Below are 16206 nucleotides of genomic sequence, written 5' to 3'. Positions count from 1 at the left end.
TTGAGAAGTCTCTACAGAGTAAAAGCTTCTGAGTCCTGGGCTAGTCTGGGCCTGAGCTCCTCAAATGCAGCCCCAGGTCTGTGGAGTAAGATAGTGTTTTGCCGGTTTTTGTTGCCTGTCTGGTTTTTAGCAGGCAGATTTGCCACTGGTCAGTAAGGAATGGCTGACAAGTTAGGGGAATGGGAATGGAGAAAGATTAAAGGGGCAAAAGAGGGGAGAAGAGAGATACGCATACTATGTTGCAGACACATAGCCGGTATAAAAACCATCAGATGTTTGAAAGCGCTGATTGGATTTTGGTGGAGTTTCCTCTTTAAAAGAGCAATGCTGAATTGCATCAGTATGAGCAAGAAGATTCACAAGCAAGTGCCTCTGTTTATAACTAACGTCAGCAGTAGGACCAGAGAGTCGTTCTTACCATGTTTCAGATGTAGGCAGCTGTCATTCTTGGACCTGTACCTGCAGAAAATTGTGTCTTTAACAAATTTTTACTGAAGCGGTTTTTGTACATTCCAAACACGTAGTAGCTACAACATCACGTGGACTTGTTTGCTTTACTTTTTATGGTTCTTATACCAGCCATTTTTATTTGTGCAGTACAAGTGGAGGCCTTATTTTTAATGCAAGAAAACGGGGAAATAAATAGGGCCTCATGGTTTGATGCCTTGAATTAATGTACAGGAAAGATAAACCCTACCATGTTTTACATTTTTAAATAACCCCAAATCACAGAAACAATTCTCAAGGGGACACAAAGTGGTATATTACAGAATCATCATAAGAAACTGTATTGTAAGCAGTTACGCAGAGAGAGGAACAGAAGTGTTAAAGCAAAGAGAACATGGACAATAAAAAACAAAACCAAAAAACAACCACAGCTAACAACCGGGATTCCAGGTCACAGGGTCTGGGAAAGGAGTTTTCAGATGTACCTTCACATAGTCACGTTTAAAAGAAAGGTCTTTTCAACATTTTTAAAGAATTTAGGAAGAAAAGCAGAGTTACAGAATCACACGTTACAGCTGAAGAATAAAGCACTGTGTAGAAAGGTGTCGACTACTTTAAAAGGTGTTTGTCAGAAGCATGAGAATTGACTGGAAAGTCACATGGTGCCTACCTGATGTAGATTCCTGCAGTTTCTCTCTCTTCCTCTTCTTTTTCTTACCCTGCAAGAAGACAGGCACATCGTCATGTTAGAGACTGTATTGTGAATGGGATACAAAGGACAGGCAGTTGGTCAACCAAGAGGTCAAGTTGCCTCATTATCTCCCCACCTGTACCTAGAAGCAGAGAGCAAAAGAGCGAGCGAGAATTCTTCTCTGTGACCCTTGTCTCTACCACTTCATATTTAACATGGTTAGTGCGGACGCTAGCAGTGGTCTCATACACACATTAGGTTAATGATGTCCTAGGGCTGTGGCCACAGAACCCCCTTCAAGGAAAGCCCACTTAAGCAGGCATTCCTTTTATTTCTAACCACCAAACTTAGAGCCCACCTCTGGTAGTGTTCATGATAAATCTCCCTTCCTGTGGATTCCACCATCTAATTAAAAGTCCATAATGTTAACTGAGGACCCTTGGCCCCCAGGGCATAGGCATGATAACAAAGGGCAGCAGTAGAAATGTTCAGGCAGAACCTGAGAAAACTCAAAAAGATAATTTTGAAGACATTTCTGGCAGTTAAGAATCTTGTTCCTAAAACAGACACAATAACATGAATGTGCCTCATTTCAAAATCATCTTAATCACAATTTTACAATGTTTGGTCCCATGGTCGTTTCAAACAAGTGTAACAGAACACATATCACATCCAATATCTCTATCTTATGTCTGCAGTGATAACCACATTAACCAATAACAAAAAATAAAACCATAAGATTATATTGAGTATACTGTGGGAATATATTTAAGTATATATTTTCAGCACCTCGAAGTATTTTTTCTTCATGTCACATGACCGGACCATTGAGGCTTTATGTCTTTGGCAAGTTGACTGAAACTGTTCTCACAAACACTAAGGCAAACAGCAGATACTAGTGACCTTGGGAAGCAGCATGTCAAAAATATGGAGTGGTCTTCAAGAGTATTAAGGCACGCCAGGAGGAGGGCAGCGGACAGAGGGAGAGCACGCTTCTCACGGGCACTGCTGTCTTCCTTTCAAATACAGTGACTGTGCTTTTCAGAAGGTGCAATAAGGTTCCATGTGTCTAGAACCTTCATCCTCATTTTCTCCTCCTAGCTCCCATTTGCCCTTCAAGACTCATCTCAAGTGTCATTTGCTCCAGGAGCCTTCTATGCGTCACCCTGCCGCACCCCCAGGCAGAGCTCATCACTGTAACCTAGCTCCTCACAGGCACCATGACGGGCTGCGTCCCGGGGCCCCTCTCCACATGGCTGTCAGCTCACACGCGCACCGCCCGCGTCTCAGCACGTCTCTGCCACCCAGACGTGCCTGGGGCACGCGACTGTGGCCGGAGGTGTCCGGCTGATGCTGCCTTTATGAGGGGCTATATTCTAGATATAAACCAGTGCTTCAAGACAACTTACATTTAAGGTAGACAAAAGGACCTAAGGAGTCTGGATATGTCAACTTACACAAAAACAAAATTCATGTGTGGTAAACATGCACAAAATTTTCATTAAAATTATATATAGTCCAGGGGTTTTCAGCACTACATTTAAAAGCTCTAAGGGTGGTGGTGGTGGTGGTGGTGGGGAGTATAGCTCAGTGGTAGAGTGTGTGCTTAGCATGCATGAGGTCCTAAGTTCAATCCCCAGTACGTCCATTTAAAAAATAAACCTAATTACCCTCCCCAAACAAAAACAAAAAACTAAATAAGAGCTCTAAGTAGTTGGCTGATCTCACCTGAGAAAATACATGCACTGTTGATTTATGAAAACTTCTGTTATGAAAAATGAAAGTTATAAAAACAAATTGAAGTTATAAAATCTATGATGCCATAGAATAGGGCATTTTCATATTAAACCATTGAGATACATATTTAATACGCTCTCAGTGAGCACATGAGGATAGCATCCTGACAAATAAATGCTAGTATCTCATTTACAAGATACAGAGCATGTACCTTGTTTGGACTCTATTCCTGTACCCTTATTTTAAAAACACACTAATATCTTTAGCTAAAGTGCTACCATTTGATTGACTTTTGTTTGCCTTAGTAATTAAGAGGCTTATTTTGATTATTATCAAAACTGTATATAACAAAGCTGGATTTCCCCTCCATTCAAAGGGATCCTAAAATCAAGTTATGCAATTTCCTTTAAAAGTTTTAAAAAGGAAAATCTTTAAGGGTAAAGTCACATTACACTGGTTTTCTTTAAAACTACTTTCTTCCCACTCTCCACATGGAGAAAAGGGGAAAGAATGAGAGAGAGATAGAGAGAGGTGTTTATCTCTTTTTAAAAGTAAAGCTCACTCCTTTCCTTAAGGGTCAGAAATAGAAACTTCAGCATGCAATGCTCAGTCTATGCAGATTCACAGCACAGCAAAGCTCTCCCAGGCATCAAAGAAGGAAGCCATTCTCCCTTAGAAGACAACACCGACCAGGTCCAACAGACCCAGGACAGGGTTTGAGGAGGCCACTTCTGAAACCCTTCAGGTAGGGGACTGACTGATCTTCCCACTTAAAGGGCACCGCAGAGGCTCTATCCACATAATGCTAATTACTGCCCAGAGAACAGAAGCCCAGTTCAGGGAGAAAACTCAACTAAAGCAGTGTTCCTAAGAAGGCCGTGGAAGACTGAGCTGGTCTGCCTGGAGGAGGGAACGTGCACAGATTGTGAAGTCAGGGGGCCTGGGTGTCACCTGCAGTTTAGCCACTACTTGGCCCTGGACAAATTACTCAATCTCTGGGCCTTTCCATTTCCCTCATCTGTAAAATGTAATGCTACTTATGCCACTGGTTTATTATAAGAATTAGAAAATAACAGCGTTTAAGACAGTTCTTGACAATCGGCATATGGTAGTTATTAAGTAACCAAAACAACAATCCAGGAGAGCTGACGAACCTGCTGCTCACAAGTGACAAACAGCAGGACCCTTACTTCCACGTCACAATTGTACATCCAGCGTTTAAGCTCCAAATCCTGACCAGTAGTGACTCAGAGCACGTTACGGGAAACGAATGTATTCCAAAAGTCTAGGTGCCTCGTTACATGGGATGTATGATCTCGCACATGCAGCCCCGTGGACCCTCTACAGCAAGGGCCACACACTAACTGACGTATTGACTTACTTATGGCTTCACCTCGCCCTCTTTAAAAGGGACAATTCCATTTCACATGAAGACTGTCCTGGCTGGCACTCTGAATGCTAGTCTCACAAGGAACATGAAAATGATCTTCAGTTTTTAAAATTAAGAGCCTAAATAATCAAAATCACTCCTCTCTATACAATATGATAAAACTAATATCATTTATATTTTTTCTCAGAAAGTGTTTGCTGTATCAAGACTACATGAGTAAGATGTTCAGTAATATAAATGATGTGGGTTTTTTTGCCAATAAAATCAGTACAACTTAAAAAATATGATAATACCTACTCCATCTGAATAAAATATATAATAGACATCAGGGTGCATTAATATGAAACAAACAAATTTTTTTATCTAGTTCTGAGTAGTCTACGGCAAAACGGTCATTTAAATACATTGTAAAAGAACTGTAAAATAATATAATCATTTTGGAAAGCAATTTGATGGTATGTATCAAGAACCTTTAAAATATTTATCTCCTTTACTCAACAATCACCAGTTGAATCTATCCTACAAAAATAAGTCCTAGATATAGAAAAAACTGTTATGCAGTTAGTTCATTGCAGGATTATTTCTGATTATAAAAAAAGTAGGAAGAAAATGTCTAAAAGCAGGAAAAAAATAAGTAAATTGTGACATTCACTCAATGAAATATTGTATAGAATATTTATATATCTGTATATCTGAATATTTGTATTGTATAGAAATATTGTATAGAATTGTATTGTTAACACTGATGTATAGAAACACTATGTCACAACAGAAAAATGCATATTATATGAGCAAGCAGCACAACACAAAAGTGTGTATACACTCACCCACCAACTCACCCACTTATATCCAAGTGAAAAATAAAAACACATGCATAGAAAAAATACTGAAAGGTAGTGTAATTAGTTATTACTATGCTGCCTTCACATGATAAGATTATGGGCTTTTAATAAGACCTTTTTTTACCAACACTTTAATATAAAGTATTTACGGGGGGATTAAAAAATTTTACTTAAAAAAATTCAGTAGCACTTATAGCCAATAAAAAAAATTATGACAGCTCAAAGCTTTCAAAATTCAATAGATCCATGAAATCTTTATTATAAAGTTCATTAACTTTCAAAAATAGGAAACAGCGCCAGCATTAGATATACCCTACAACACACTTCCTTGAAAAGAGCAAGAAAGAGCACTAGTGAGGGGAGAGCGGCTGGTGGGCGGGAGGCACTTACGTAGTTGTCTCTGGCCGACCAGCCTGGGTAGAGCTGCATGTGGAGCTGTCTCTCCTTCCGTGCTAATTCATAATATTTAGCCTGTTCTTCACGGGAGAGGGCGTGCCACTGAAACATAGAGGGGAAGAGGGAAAATCAAGTAAAAGCAAAATAGTAACAGTATTACATAGTCCATATTTTAAACACTGAAGAATAAAAATATTAAGCATATAAACTTTGATTTATTTTTAAATGGCAGAACCACGTGTTGCCGAAATCCAGCTGGAGTCTGGTGGCTGGAGTGAGACTCAAACTTTGGTTTCTCTATCCTGTTCTCATATTACATGAAACCTGTAGTGTGAAATGGCCTGTCACTCACCCCTTCTCTTCTCCAACACAAATGGAAGTGAATGTTCACTGGTGAGACTCAACACCCAACGTGGCCCTTTTTCATAGATTGTAGCATAGGCCAACACCGGAGCCCAAGCATCATTTATTTACGCAAATAAGCTCATGTCCAAAGGTTTCTTCCACACGGATACATCCTGGCCCTCTCTGTCATATGAATAGTCTGAAACCTTCATCACATGATGCTGTCTATAGCAGCAGAAGTCAGTCTGCCTCAGTCTCTTCACCCTCCCCTCACACTTATTTAAACACTCATTGTTCAAAGGGAAGAACACTCATAACACTGTACAATCACTCATGCACAGTTTATGGCTATGTTTATAGCTTCCTTCTGATTGAAAGCAAGAAGCAGGATCTAAGTTTATTTTGCTATCTAGAATTTGAGACTTGCAGGTCTAATTTGGAGAATGGAGCAGCTGACTCCCTGCAAACTTTCCATTTCCCTTTATGTGACTGATGTATATCTTACAGAGCAAAACAGCTCATGTAGGCAAGGCACCATCTGGGATCTTCCGCAGCCTGTAATTTGCACTTTGTGTGTTTGCACACAACTTGCCCCACGTCCTCAATGGGCAGTTTTCAAGTACGTTCCCTACTTCCCTTCTCTCTGTCTTCAGAACCCCCGAGAACTGGCTGCACCGTGGGGGACCCGCTGGCCAGAGGTGACAGCACAGAGGCAATGGCTGCAGGAGGAGTGGACCTGAGCCCACACCACGCACACCTGCGTGAGTGTACACACACGCACGCATGCACGCACACTCTAGGTCAGCCTGGCTCCCACTCCAGCTCTCCCAGCCCTGGGGCGTGTTGCTGCCCATTTCTCTTCTTTCCCATTAAAAGCTGAGTGATTCTTTCTCATGTCTACCCTCCACGTTGATTTTAATTTTGTTCTTGTTTTCAAAAATGATAAATCCAAAAGAAAAGAAAGGTGTAGTTGGATTGGGGGAAGGAAGGAGCAGGAAGGGAGACAGGCTGATGAGAAAGAAAGGCTGCCGTGGCGGAGGCTCCGTCTGTGTCCTCAGCCTGGACGCGGCCCCTAGAGCGCGGCCTCAAGGAGACAACACCTGCTGCTCTTGTCTGTTAAGAGAACCAGAACCTGATCTTGAGAAGAGCAGACAGCGCCCTGGGCTGCACCCACCCTCCCCAAAACTCCGGACGCGGTGGGGGCGGAGTCCATTTCCTTCAGAAAGCTCCGTGGAAGCCAGGGCCTCCGTGTCGGGTAGGGTAAATGATTTCATTTCTAATTGCTTTAGAAGTGCAGACTGTAAAGTTAAGAGCCTAAAGCAAATCAGGTAATGTGCTTTTCTTAAAAAAAAAAAAAAAAAAGTTGAGGGAGATGAGGTGGCAAGAAAAAAAACTCTGAAAAAGTAACCTGAGTTACCTGAGACACAGTTCTTTGTATCAGCAGAGTAATCACAGTCAAGTCGTACCTTAGAAGCCACTCCTGGGGAGCAGTGGACGTTGAGGCAGGAAAAGTCACACTGCTTCTGTCAACTGACAGCTTTTCTAAATCTGAGTCCTGGACCTGGTGCTAGAGACCATCGCAGGGAGAATAAGCCAAGGTGGGCACAGTAGAAAATATCAGCCTACACTTTCTTCTTTTTTTTTGAGAAAAGACTGACTATTAACATTTAGACAGTTCTGGTGCTAATGTGATTGGCAAGCAGCAAAGCATTACTAAAAAGGAACAAAAAAGGAGACTAAAGGGAAAAAAGATGTGACCTACTTTGTAAATTTATTCATTTGCTAATCTGTCATATTATTGCAAAATATATTTTATATTTATATATAAGTATTTTTATAATATAAAAAATTGAGTAATTTAAAGTAAAATTTCATATGATTATGACAGCTTTATAACTTGCTGAGAAAACTGGGAATTGTAAAGAAAACTATCTCCAAAAATACATATGGAGGTTGGGTTTTTTACCCAAACAACCAGTTAAACAAGCAGGAATTTTTCAGTTATAGCAGGAATTTTTCAGTTATAGCAGGAAACAGGTTGACAAGACCCTAGCTAACAAAACTAAGCAAAATTCAAGAGGGAAAAAACAGGCCACAGATTAAACTGTTCACTTGCATTTTCAGTTGCTTTTAGTTCCCTGGCATTTTGAATGCACAAACTCTACTCAGAATAAAACATCGTTTACCAGAGTAAAAGAATAGGTAACATGACGGCATTAAAGTTTTGCATTGAAAACAAAAATAAAGTCTGATACAAACTAGATGGTCCTTCTTTACAGGAATTTCTGAAACACAATTGACTGAAAATGCTTTTCTATCCTTTCTGCTTACTGACAGAAGCAAAATACCCATTTAATTTGAAGAAACTTACACAGTTCCAAGATGTAAAAATTCTAACAATAAATTTCCAATAAATGGACTTTCTCTAATAGCCTGGAAGGTCTGACAAGAAAAAGCTTAAAGTACTATTTATACTGTTATTTATAATACAGAGAAGAAAACTTTGATTCACATGCATATGAATGAACATTTCTATGCCAGAGATATAGCAAAGGTGAATAAAAATCAAAAGATAAAATGTTCCAGGATGAATTTCAGTTCCACTATTAAGAAGTCTAATTATCCCAGCGTAAAACTTCATGATTTTAAAGCCAGGAACTTTAAAGAACTAGCAAGGACTACCCTGCCAGAGGGGAGCTATGAAAGGACAGAAAACCTGATCTTAATCAAAGATCTCAGAGGCCTATAAATAGAAACAGGTGTCCAAATCAAAGACAGAGAGAGACCCCAAATGAGAACCATCCTTGAGGACACATGCTCTGATCTGGGGATTGTTAAGGGAGCTGAGAAAGTAGCAACTGTTGGAAACATGCATTAAAAATAGGAAGCGTACATCTATATCATATCCTTACTTTCCTGAGCAGGAAAATAAATCCCACTGGAGGACCAGGGACCTTTAATTCAAACAAAACAAAACAAAACAAAACAAAACAAAACAAACAAAAAAACCCCCCAAAAAACTAAGAGTTTTACACAAGCTGAAATAAGAACCCTTCTTTTCCTCTGACTTCTTTTAAAGGGTCAGGGGAAATGGTCATCAGCCTTTAAGCTTTTAAGGCAGAGTTCTTCAAAGATGATGGGAATCACTCATCTGCAATGATCTCGCTTGGGAAATCATTGTAATTATTGTTATTAAGTGTTTAAGAATCCACAGGGAGATAGAGTATTGTGCACAGGGCACCAAAAGAGCTATAATCTGCCACTGCACCCTACCCCTGAAACCCTGGTGTCCTGCAGATTGGAAATAGCTGCATCCTTATGCTATCCAACAGGAATCGATAATACAAGAACGCCTCCTTTCCTCCATCTGTTCACATGGCCTGGAAATCTCCTGAATGTTTTCTGTTATAAATGCTGAAATGTATTAGGTTTGTAACAAACATGATAAAAATTATCATCAACAGCCAAAACATGATCTCTAAGTCTCACAAAGGTTGTTAAGCCCCTCCTCCTGAATATTCATTTGCAAATCATGAATTTAAGAGGTTGCAAAAACAGATACACAAGGTCCTATTTTAAGAGGCTACCACACATACACGAAGAGCACTGACAAGGGAAGATGAGGCATTTCTGAAATTACAATGCAGTTACAAGAAAAATGTTACTTGAATTAGAAAAATTCAGTTTTCTTCTTCCACCCTTCAGCTACCTAACTAAATAAACCCATCTCAACCCTCAGTACGTACCAGGGAGGACTGACCAGCCTTTGGGCTGGTGGCCGGATAAAGAAATCTAAGAGGGTCTGTTCTAACTGCAGTCCCGTGCCTGGTACTGGACAGGCGCTCAGAACAAGCTCTCAGCGTTGGTGAAAGAAGCAATAAAAGAAAAAGAGAGGGGCAACCCAGAAAGTTGGCACATGTACACTTTAAGAATCAGAGAGCCCATACAAATTCTTCTCTGGCCCATACAAATTCTTCCATTTACAGCTTCAACGTAGAACGATCTGCTTACAGGGGCAGCCACCTCTGCTTGCCAGGGTCTCCAGAAGCGTGGCTGGCCCCGCAAGGCCTTTCTGTAGCCCCCTGAGTGGGCTAAGTGCTCTCCTGCTTTGGCGTCTGCACACGCATGCTGCTCCGTGTGGGGGAGTCCACCCACCCTGGCCCACTCACCGCTTCCTCCCCACTCACCTCTCAGGTCTCAGCTCAAGTGCTATTGTCTCAGAGGGGCCCTTCTCAGCCCCCTGTGTTCTCAGATTCTTGCTCTTCACATTCACGGTATTTATCACAATTTAATTATATATTTAATTGGGTAATTATTTGTCTAATAGCTGTATCCTGTCACAAAACTTCAAGCTCCATGAAGGCAAGGACTACATCTATTTTACTCAGAAAAATTATCTAATGCCTACTACAGAGCCTGGCACATAAATGACACTCAATAAATATTTGTGTAAAGAATGATAACAGGGAAAATAGTTATCATTTCCAGGAAGTTTCCTATGTGCCAGGTACAATCTAAGTTGTTTACAATGCATATATCAGGGGGAGGTTTAGCTCAGTGGTAGAGTGCGTGCTTAGCATGCACGAAGTCCTGGGTTCCATCCTCAGTACCTCTGTTATAAAGTAACCCTAATTACCTCCCCCTGCCCACCAAAAAAATAAACTTACAATGCATTAAATCATTTACTTCTAAAGGTTATCATGTTACTTCCTTGTTACTTCCCCAAGTAGCTGGTGACTATACAAATGCATTCTATGACCACCTGATAGGTGAGTGCCTTGGGTTAGATTTTAATGAAGCAGTTCCACGGTTACCATGATTATTTACACAGCATCCCACTACTTACCCTTCTGCCTAGAATCTGGTTGATAGCTGCACTTTCCTTTAGAGTACACTCCGCTACGACATTCGCTCTCATTTCTTTCATGTATAACATAAAAGCATTCAGAGGCTTCTTAATGTGAGGTCTTTTTGGCTCCTGCTCCTTCCTCTGTTCATGCTGAGGCTTCCTACAAGGTAGGGGTGGGGTGGGTGGGGAAGGGGTAGACGAACAGGGAAGAGATGGGAGGAGATAAGCAGAGCACCTGTTTACATCCGAGTCCCACTCAGGCTGGGGACCGCCCTGGGCTCTGCAAGCCCCAGAACAGCATCGACTTTGAAGAGTGAGTCACCAACTCTGTGTGAATAAGAAAGTTCACCTCTAGCTACTGAAGTGTTTAACACAACATGGACACGGGTTTGTGAAGATGCTCCATCTAGAGCCCTGAGGCCGAGCTCCTTGGTCACGGTGGGAAAAGCTGAACACATAGTGCAGGTGGTCAATCTTCCGCCAGAACTGAGGTTCTTCACTTTTTTGGGTTAGTGGCCCCTCTGAGGGGTTAATGAAACTTTAGACTCTCTCCCCCAAACAAATGCATGCTGGCTTTGCCTGTAATTGTAGGGGTTTTATGGCACGTGCTCACTCCATCCCAACCTCCCATCCCAGGACAAACCCTAGATTAAGAAACTCAATTACCAATCTCTTCAGAGAATGTAGCCCTGCTGTAACAGCCGTAGACAACCCTGACCCGAAAGGAAGTCCTGGGTTTGGTTTGCCCCTTTCCCTTGAATTCTGTGCTTTTGAAACCTTGATGGAGGGTCACTGCAGTTCCAGAAAGAAACACGTTAAACCCTCCAAAATCTACTCCACTCCGGGCTCCCCCAACAGTCAGAGCCCAAGTAAAACCTGGTAGTAAATGGTTAAAACAGCTCAAGTTGTTCAGTCCCTAAGCTCTGAAGATCACTCCCCTTTGGTGAGGTTCCCTTGACCTTTTAACGCCTGTGCTCCTTCCCCATCTCAGAACCAAAATCAGAGCAGTGGGAATCAAGCTGCTTAACGTCCTCAGGGACAGAGCTTTCAAGGCAGAGCTATACTGCTTTTCATAATCAGGGGAAGATTCAACAACAGGGAATAACTGTGTTGTCTGAATCCTTAGCACCGCAAGGCATACGCAGGTGAAAACAGAGGCACACTTACACGTGCATTAGGTCGCTGTCAGTGTGGGGGTGTTCCTGTTTGACCTGAGGCGTTACAATAGCTGGATGAGGGATGCCAGTTGTGTGGGGACCAGGAGGACCAGGAATCATATGATGAGAAAACCTAAAAGCAGGAAAGACAAGAAAAGAAAATGTACTGCTGTAGCAAAAGCTGAATGGAATTCTGAAACAACCCACTAACTGTTCCTGGCTGAGAATGAAAACACATCTTCCTACACAGGAGTATTGACTATAAGTGAGAGCAGGCTGATGATTAATTTCTTTCCTTTCTGTATTCAGGCGGAAAATATGTATAATTATTCACCATGTAACAGAATTTTTTTTTCAAGCTAATAGTGGAATCTGGCATTTTTCCTGGGAGGGCTCTAGGCCATAGGATTAAAAAAAAAAAAAGAGTCACTTTTCTTGCAAAGCAGTTTTCAGAGAAGAATTTCAGTAAGAGCAATTACTGGAAATATAACACTTTATTAAGATTTAGCTTTTTAAATGATTTTAAAATCTAAAGATATTACACTTAGAAATCTCTGTCTACATCCTTAAGCAAACCATCACATTTCTCATCCTGTTGGCATCTTTCCTAATACCAGGAGAGAATGATTGAGAAAATATGGGGCAGAAGGTTTGTTCAGTCCCCAATTTAATAAGGTTGCTTGCCATCAACATCATCCCAAATAATTTTCTACACAGAAAGAAAGAAATGTTTGAGAGATCTAGCTGAATGGAAAATTGATAACAAAATTAAGGGAAATGATTTAATTAAAGGGAAAGATAAAGTTTTGCATCAAGGTAAAAATAACACATGTTAAAATAAAGGCTTTTTCCCAGAGTATGCTTGCAGAGCATTAAAAAAAGTCTTAAAATATCCACCACCACCCAACACAAAGGAGGGAAACTGCCGTGCAAGAAAAATAAAATAAAGACAGTACTTTCAACAAACTCTTTGGATAAATTTAGATATGCTTTAGAACTTTTTGCTTTTCAAACTGTTTTAAAGTAAACATTTAATTCAACAAAAACAACATTCTCAGGTCTTTCATCACAGCCTGTACAATTAATTCCTTCATCTAGGAAGGAAAGAAGGGACTCTGATTAGATTTGTAATACCTCAGAAAGAAATTTTTAAAAATTAAGGAGGCATGGGAAAAATACAAATATTTGATTAAATAATGATGCTTTGCTAAATGTACCATTTGCAAAAATACAGGATGCTTGTTATTTGCCTTTGAGAAAATCCTGTCATCGCATAGTTCTTACAATGTTAAAAAGTATAAAAATATATTTTGAGGGGAAGGATATTAATTTCATACCCTCCCAACCAGCTAGATTTATAATTTACTGAAAGAAAATAATGTTTTTTTAACAAGCTGAAATTCACCACAGAAAACTGCGAATTTCATACCTGTATTAGAAAATAGATTCACAACCAGTTACTAACCCAACAGTTTGATTTCCAGCGTGATAATGCTGGCTCCCTTGAAAAAGCCACATGGAACACACAGATGATACACCGCAAGTGTGTGTGCACATCGAGCACAGGGCACAGACGCCATCCTTTCCAGAGGCAGAAGCATTACACAGAGCAGTGTGGCACAGCAGACCTCACAGAGCTTCGCTGGCACCAGAATGTCCACACAGGGCCTGAGTCACACACTAGGACACACACCCGTACGGCCTGACAGCCCAGAAGCACCACTGCTTCTTTTCTGACAGCCTTGGTCTAGGAAGGCTCTAGACTAGCTGGGCATTTTCAAACACTGTCACATGAAACTGATGCAACTTTCCTTGTAGAAAGCAAATTATAGAACTGAGACCAAACCAGTCTTTACCCTCCCCCTGACCCCACCCCCAACATGTTTTGAATCGAACAAGCTCTTCTAATATCGTCCCCTTTGGGGACATTTCCCATCCCACAGTTGGGTAGCAGTGAAACGTTTTTGAGGCACGGTTCCCAGTGTGACTGAGTTCATCTCCCTGACGGGCGTGGCTGGTGCTGTGCTGTCGTTGGCTCCTACCCAGGAATCTCTAGGACGCCTAGTGTGGGAGCCAGGCACACTGCAGACAGATGTGGCTGAGCTGCGCACCCGCCTGGCCCCCTGAACGAGAGGCAAGCAGAGGCGCACAAGAGGCAAGCGCGTTAGAGCATCCTGTCCTGGAGCGCCCGGTTTCCACCTCCACCTACCTGGACATGGAAGTGTCCACTGACAGTGAGGATGGGTAGGGTTGCCTGAATCCTCCCGTGATGGGATATACAGGCTGACCTTGCCTGAGGTCACAGAAGAAAGGAACCCATCAATGACAAAACACGAGTTACCAACCAGCAATAAGAGTGTGATGAGGGGAGGACAGGGAGGAATTCAAACAGAACTTTGGGAAGTGTTACCACTTTAGGGTGAGTGCTTCAGTCACCCAGCTGCTTCCCCTCCTTATCCTCCACCCAATCCAACCATCATCATGGTCCTCCACAGCAGTCGGTGAATTCCTTGTCTTCTACCCCTTCCCCCCTTCCAGCCCTGCGAATGCTTTCAACAAAACAGGCATGTAAACAGGGTTTACTGAATATAAAAGAACCTGAGAATGGTGAAATATTCCTTTCAGGCTAGTGGATTCCTTATCAGAATCTTTGAGAATTTCAGAGAAGGGAAGAAGGAAATAAAAGTTCATATAAAAATGAATAAATATTTTTAAAGCACTGTGCTTCCCCCCCCCCCCATATACCCATGCTACAGTCAAGAAATGAAAGCTCAATTAGTTGGAATTATTTTCTCTCCGCTCTGAGAATTCCATCTCTCTTACTTTTTCCTACATCTCACCCTTTTCATTACAGTCTTTATTTCCAGATGCCACTGATGCAACTCAGCCCTAGATTATTGCCCCTAAGTAACTAAGTTCAGACAGAATAACTGATGTAGGTTTTAAAGTGTTGGCATAATCAATTAAATGCAAACAGAGTTATTGACTGAGAGATGTAATGCTAAAGAGGAGAGAGAAAGCTGGAATGTCCATGGCAGGACGAGCCCTCCCACTCTGTGCTGAAGAAGAGATAATGTACGGATGTCAAGGTGGGGAGACCGGGCCTTGACATGGGGGCTGAAGGGACAGAGAGCCGGATAAAGAAAGGAGAGAAGACATCTGCTAAAGTTGAAGCACTGTTTCCTTGGAGTGAGCAGTGGGGAGAGGAGAAGGGATGGAGTGGGAGCAGGGAAAGTTGTGTGTGAACAATGAAATGACAAAATTAGGCTACACTATATCAAACTATTGTTTCTTCACCAAATACATTTTTCCTTTACCTTTATAATAAAAAAAAATTGAAAGCAGTGGTATAGATTTTTTAGAAATAACAAAATAGAGATCTTTTGGATTCTGAAAAAAAAAAAAAAAAAAAGTCCACTCCTCTGAACTCAAACTGGTGCTTACTTTATTAACATTCAAAAGATACTTTTGTATTTTAAACTTCTCTCTAGTTGTCGTTTACCTCACTTACTCATTTATAAGCAAAGATCACTATTCAATATATCTAAGGTTATGTTTCAAACATATAAATTGTTCGTAAAGAACCAGAATAGAAAAACTACACTGAGCACTTTGTACCGCCCAGCAAATGCCCAAAGCCAGAAATTGAATCCATAAAACTATAAGCTTCAAAGCAAATGCTACACAGTCATTTTCTACACATATTAGCAAACGGATTCAATACATTTCAAAGTCTGTATGGTTTTTAATCTTCTAATTTGAAATGAAATAAAGTTAGCACCTTGCTTGTGGAAGTTTCTCCAACTCTACAAATGTTATCATTCAGAAAGCTAATTTCCCATGAATGGGAAGTAGAAAAACATGTGTTCGAATTTGTGGCTGAAGGTTGCAAGGAGGATCTTACCAGCCAAGAGGTGGGGTGATCTGTCCAACACCACCCGGAGACAAGGGATAAAAAGTAGGGATCTCAGGAGCTGGAGGATGTCTGGACATGCCTATTAAAAAGAGTAACGAAGAGGTAGAGTTTTCAGATTCAATAGGACTTTTGACTTCAAGAGAAAGGCAAGAAAATGCTTTATGTCATTAATACTTAAGGTCTGGAATGAAACAGTATTTTTCAGATCCATTTAACAGAAGTCACTTTGTTAGCTTTTCTCAAGATTTCAGCATCTGAGAAAACAGGTCTTAAGGTAGTATATGTATCTTGAAGACCTCTTTAAAGAGTAAGTATGCTGCTAGCAAAACAAGCATCAAAGTAAGACTTTAAAATTATTTAGTTTGCTCTCATTATTTCACTTTGGTTAGAAAATAGTAGACAATTGCTTTTGTGTAGAATGGAAAATGGCAGCCCT

The 16206-nt window shown here is 41.0% G+C and overlaps 1 protein-coding gene across 6 annotated transcripts in view; it reads right to left on the bottom strand.

The window, feature by feature from the left end:
- LEF1 (lymphoid enhancer binding factor 1) overlaps positions 1–16206 on the bottom strand; it is a 108046-nt gene that overhangs the window by 13443 nt on the left and 78397 nt on the right. For 2 of the 6 annotated variants that reach the window (XM_010953642.3, XM_074342602.1), the window contains exons 5-11: positions 15759–15849; positions 14064–14147; positions 11865–11987; positions 10695–10857; positions 5498–5605; positions 1118–1166; positions 419–459 (exon numbers count right to left, since the gene is read on the bottom strand). In XM_010953642.3, coding sequence (XP_010951944.2) covers positions 425–459; positions 1118–1166; positions 5498–5605; positions 10695–10857; positions 11865–11987; positions 14064–14147; positions 15759–15849 — 653 coding nt within the window. In that variant the 3' untranslated portion in view covers positions 419–424. The remainder of the gene's footprint in view (positions 1–418; positions 460–1117; positions 1167–5497; positions 5606–10694; positions 10858–11864; positions 11988–14063; positions 14148–15758; positions 15850–16206) is intronic. The other 4 variants (XM_010953641.3, XM_074342595.1, XM_010953644.3 and 1 more) reach the window with 3 other exon arrangements.

Source organism: Camelus bactrianus, chromosome 2, assembly GCF_048773025.1.
Source record: "Camelus bactrianus isolate YW-2024 breed Bactrian camel chromosome 2, ASM4877302v1, whole genome shotgun sequence".
Taxonomy (NCBI): domain Eukaryota; kingdom Metazoa; phylum Chordata; class Mammalia; order Artiodactyla; family Camelidae; genus Camelus; species Camelus bactrianus.
Note: the sequence above shows the minus strand (reverse complement) of the source record. Positions and strands in the feature narration are given on the sequence as shown.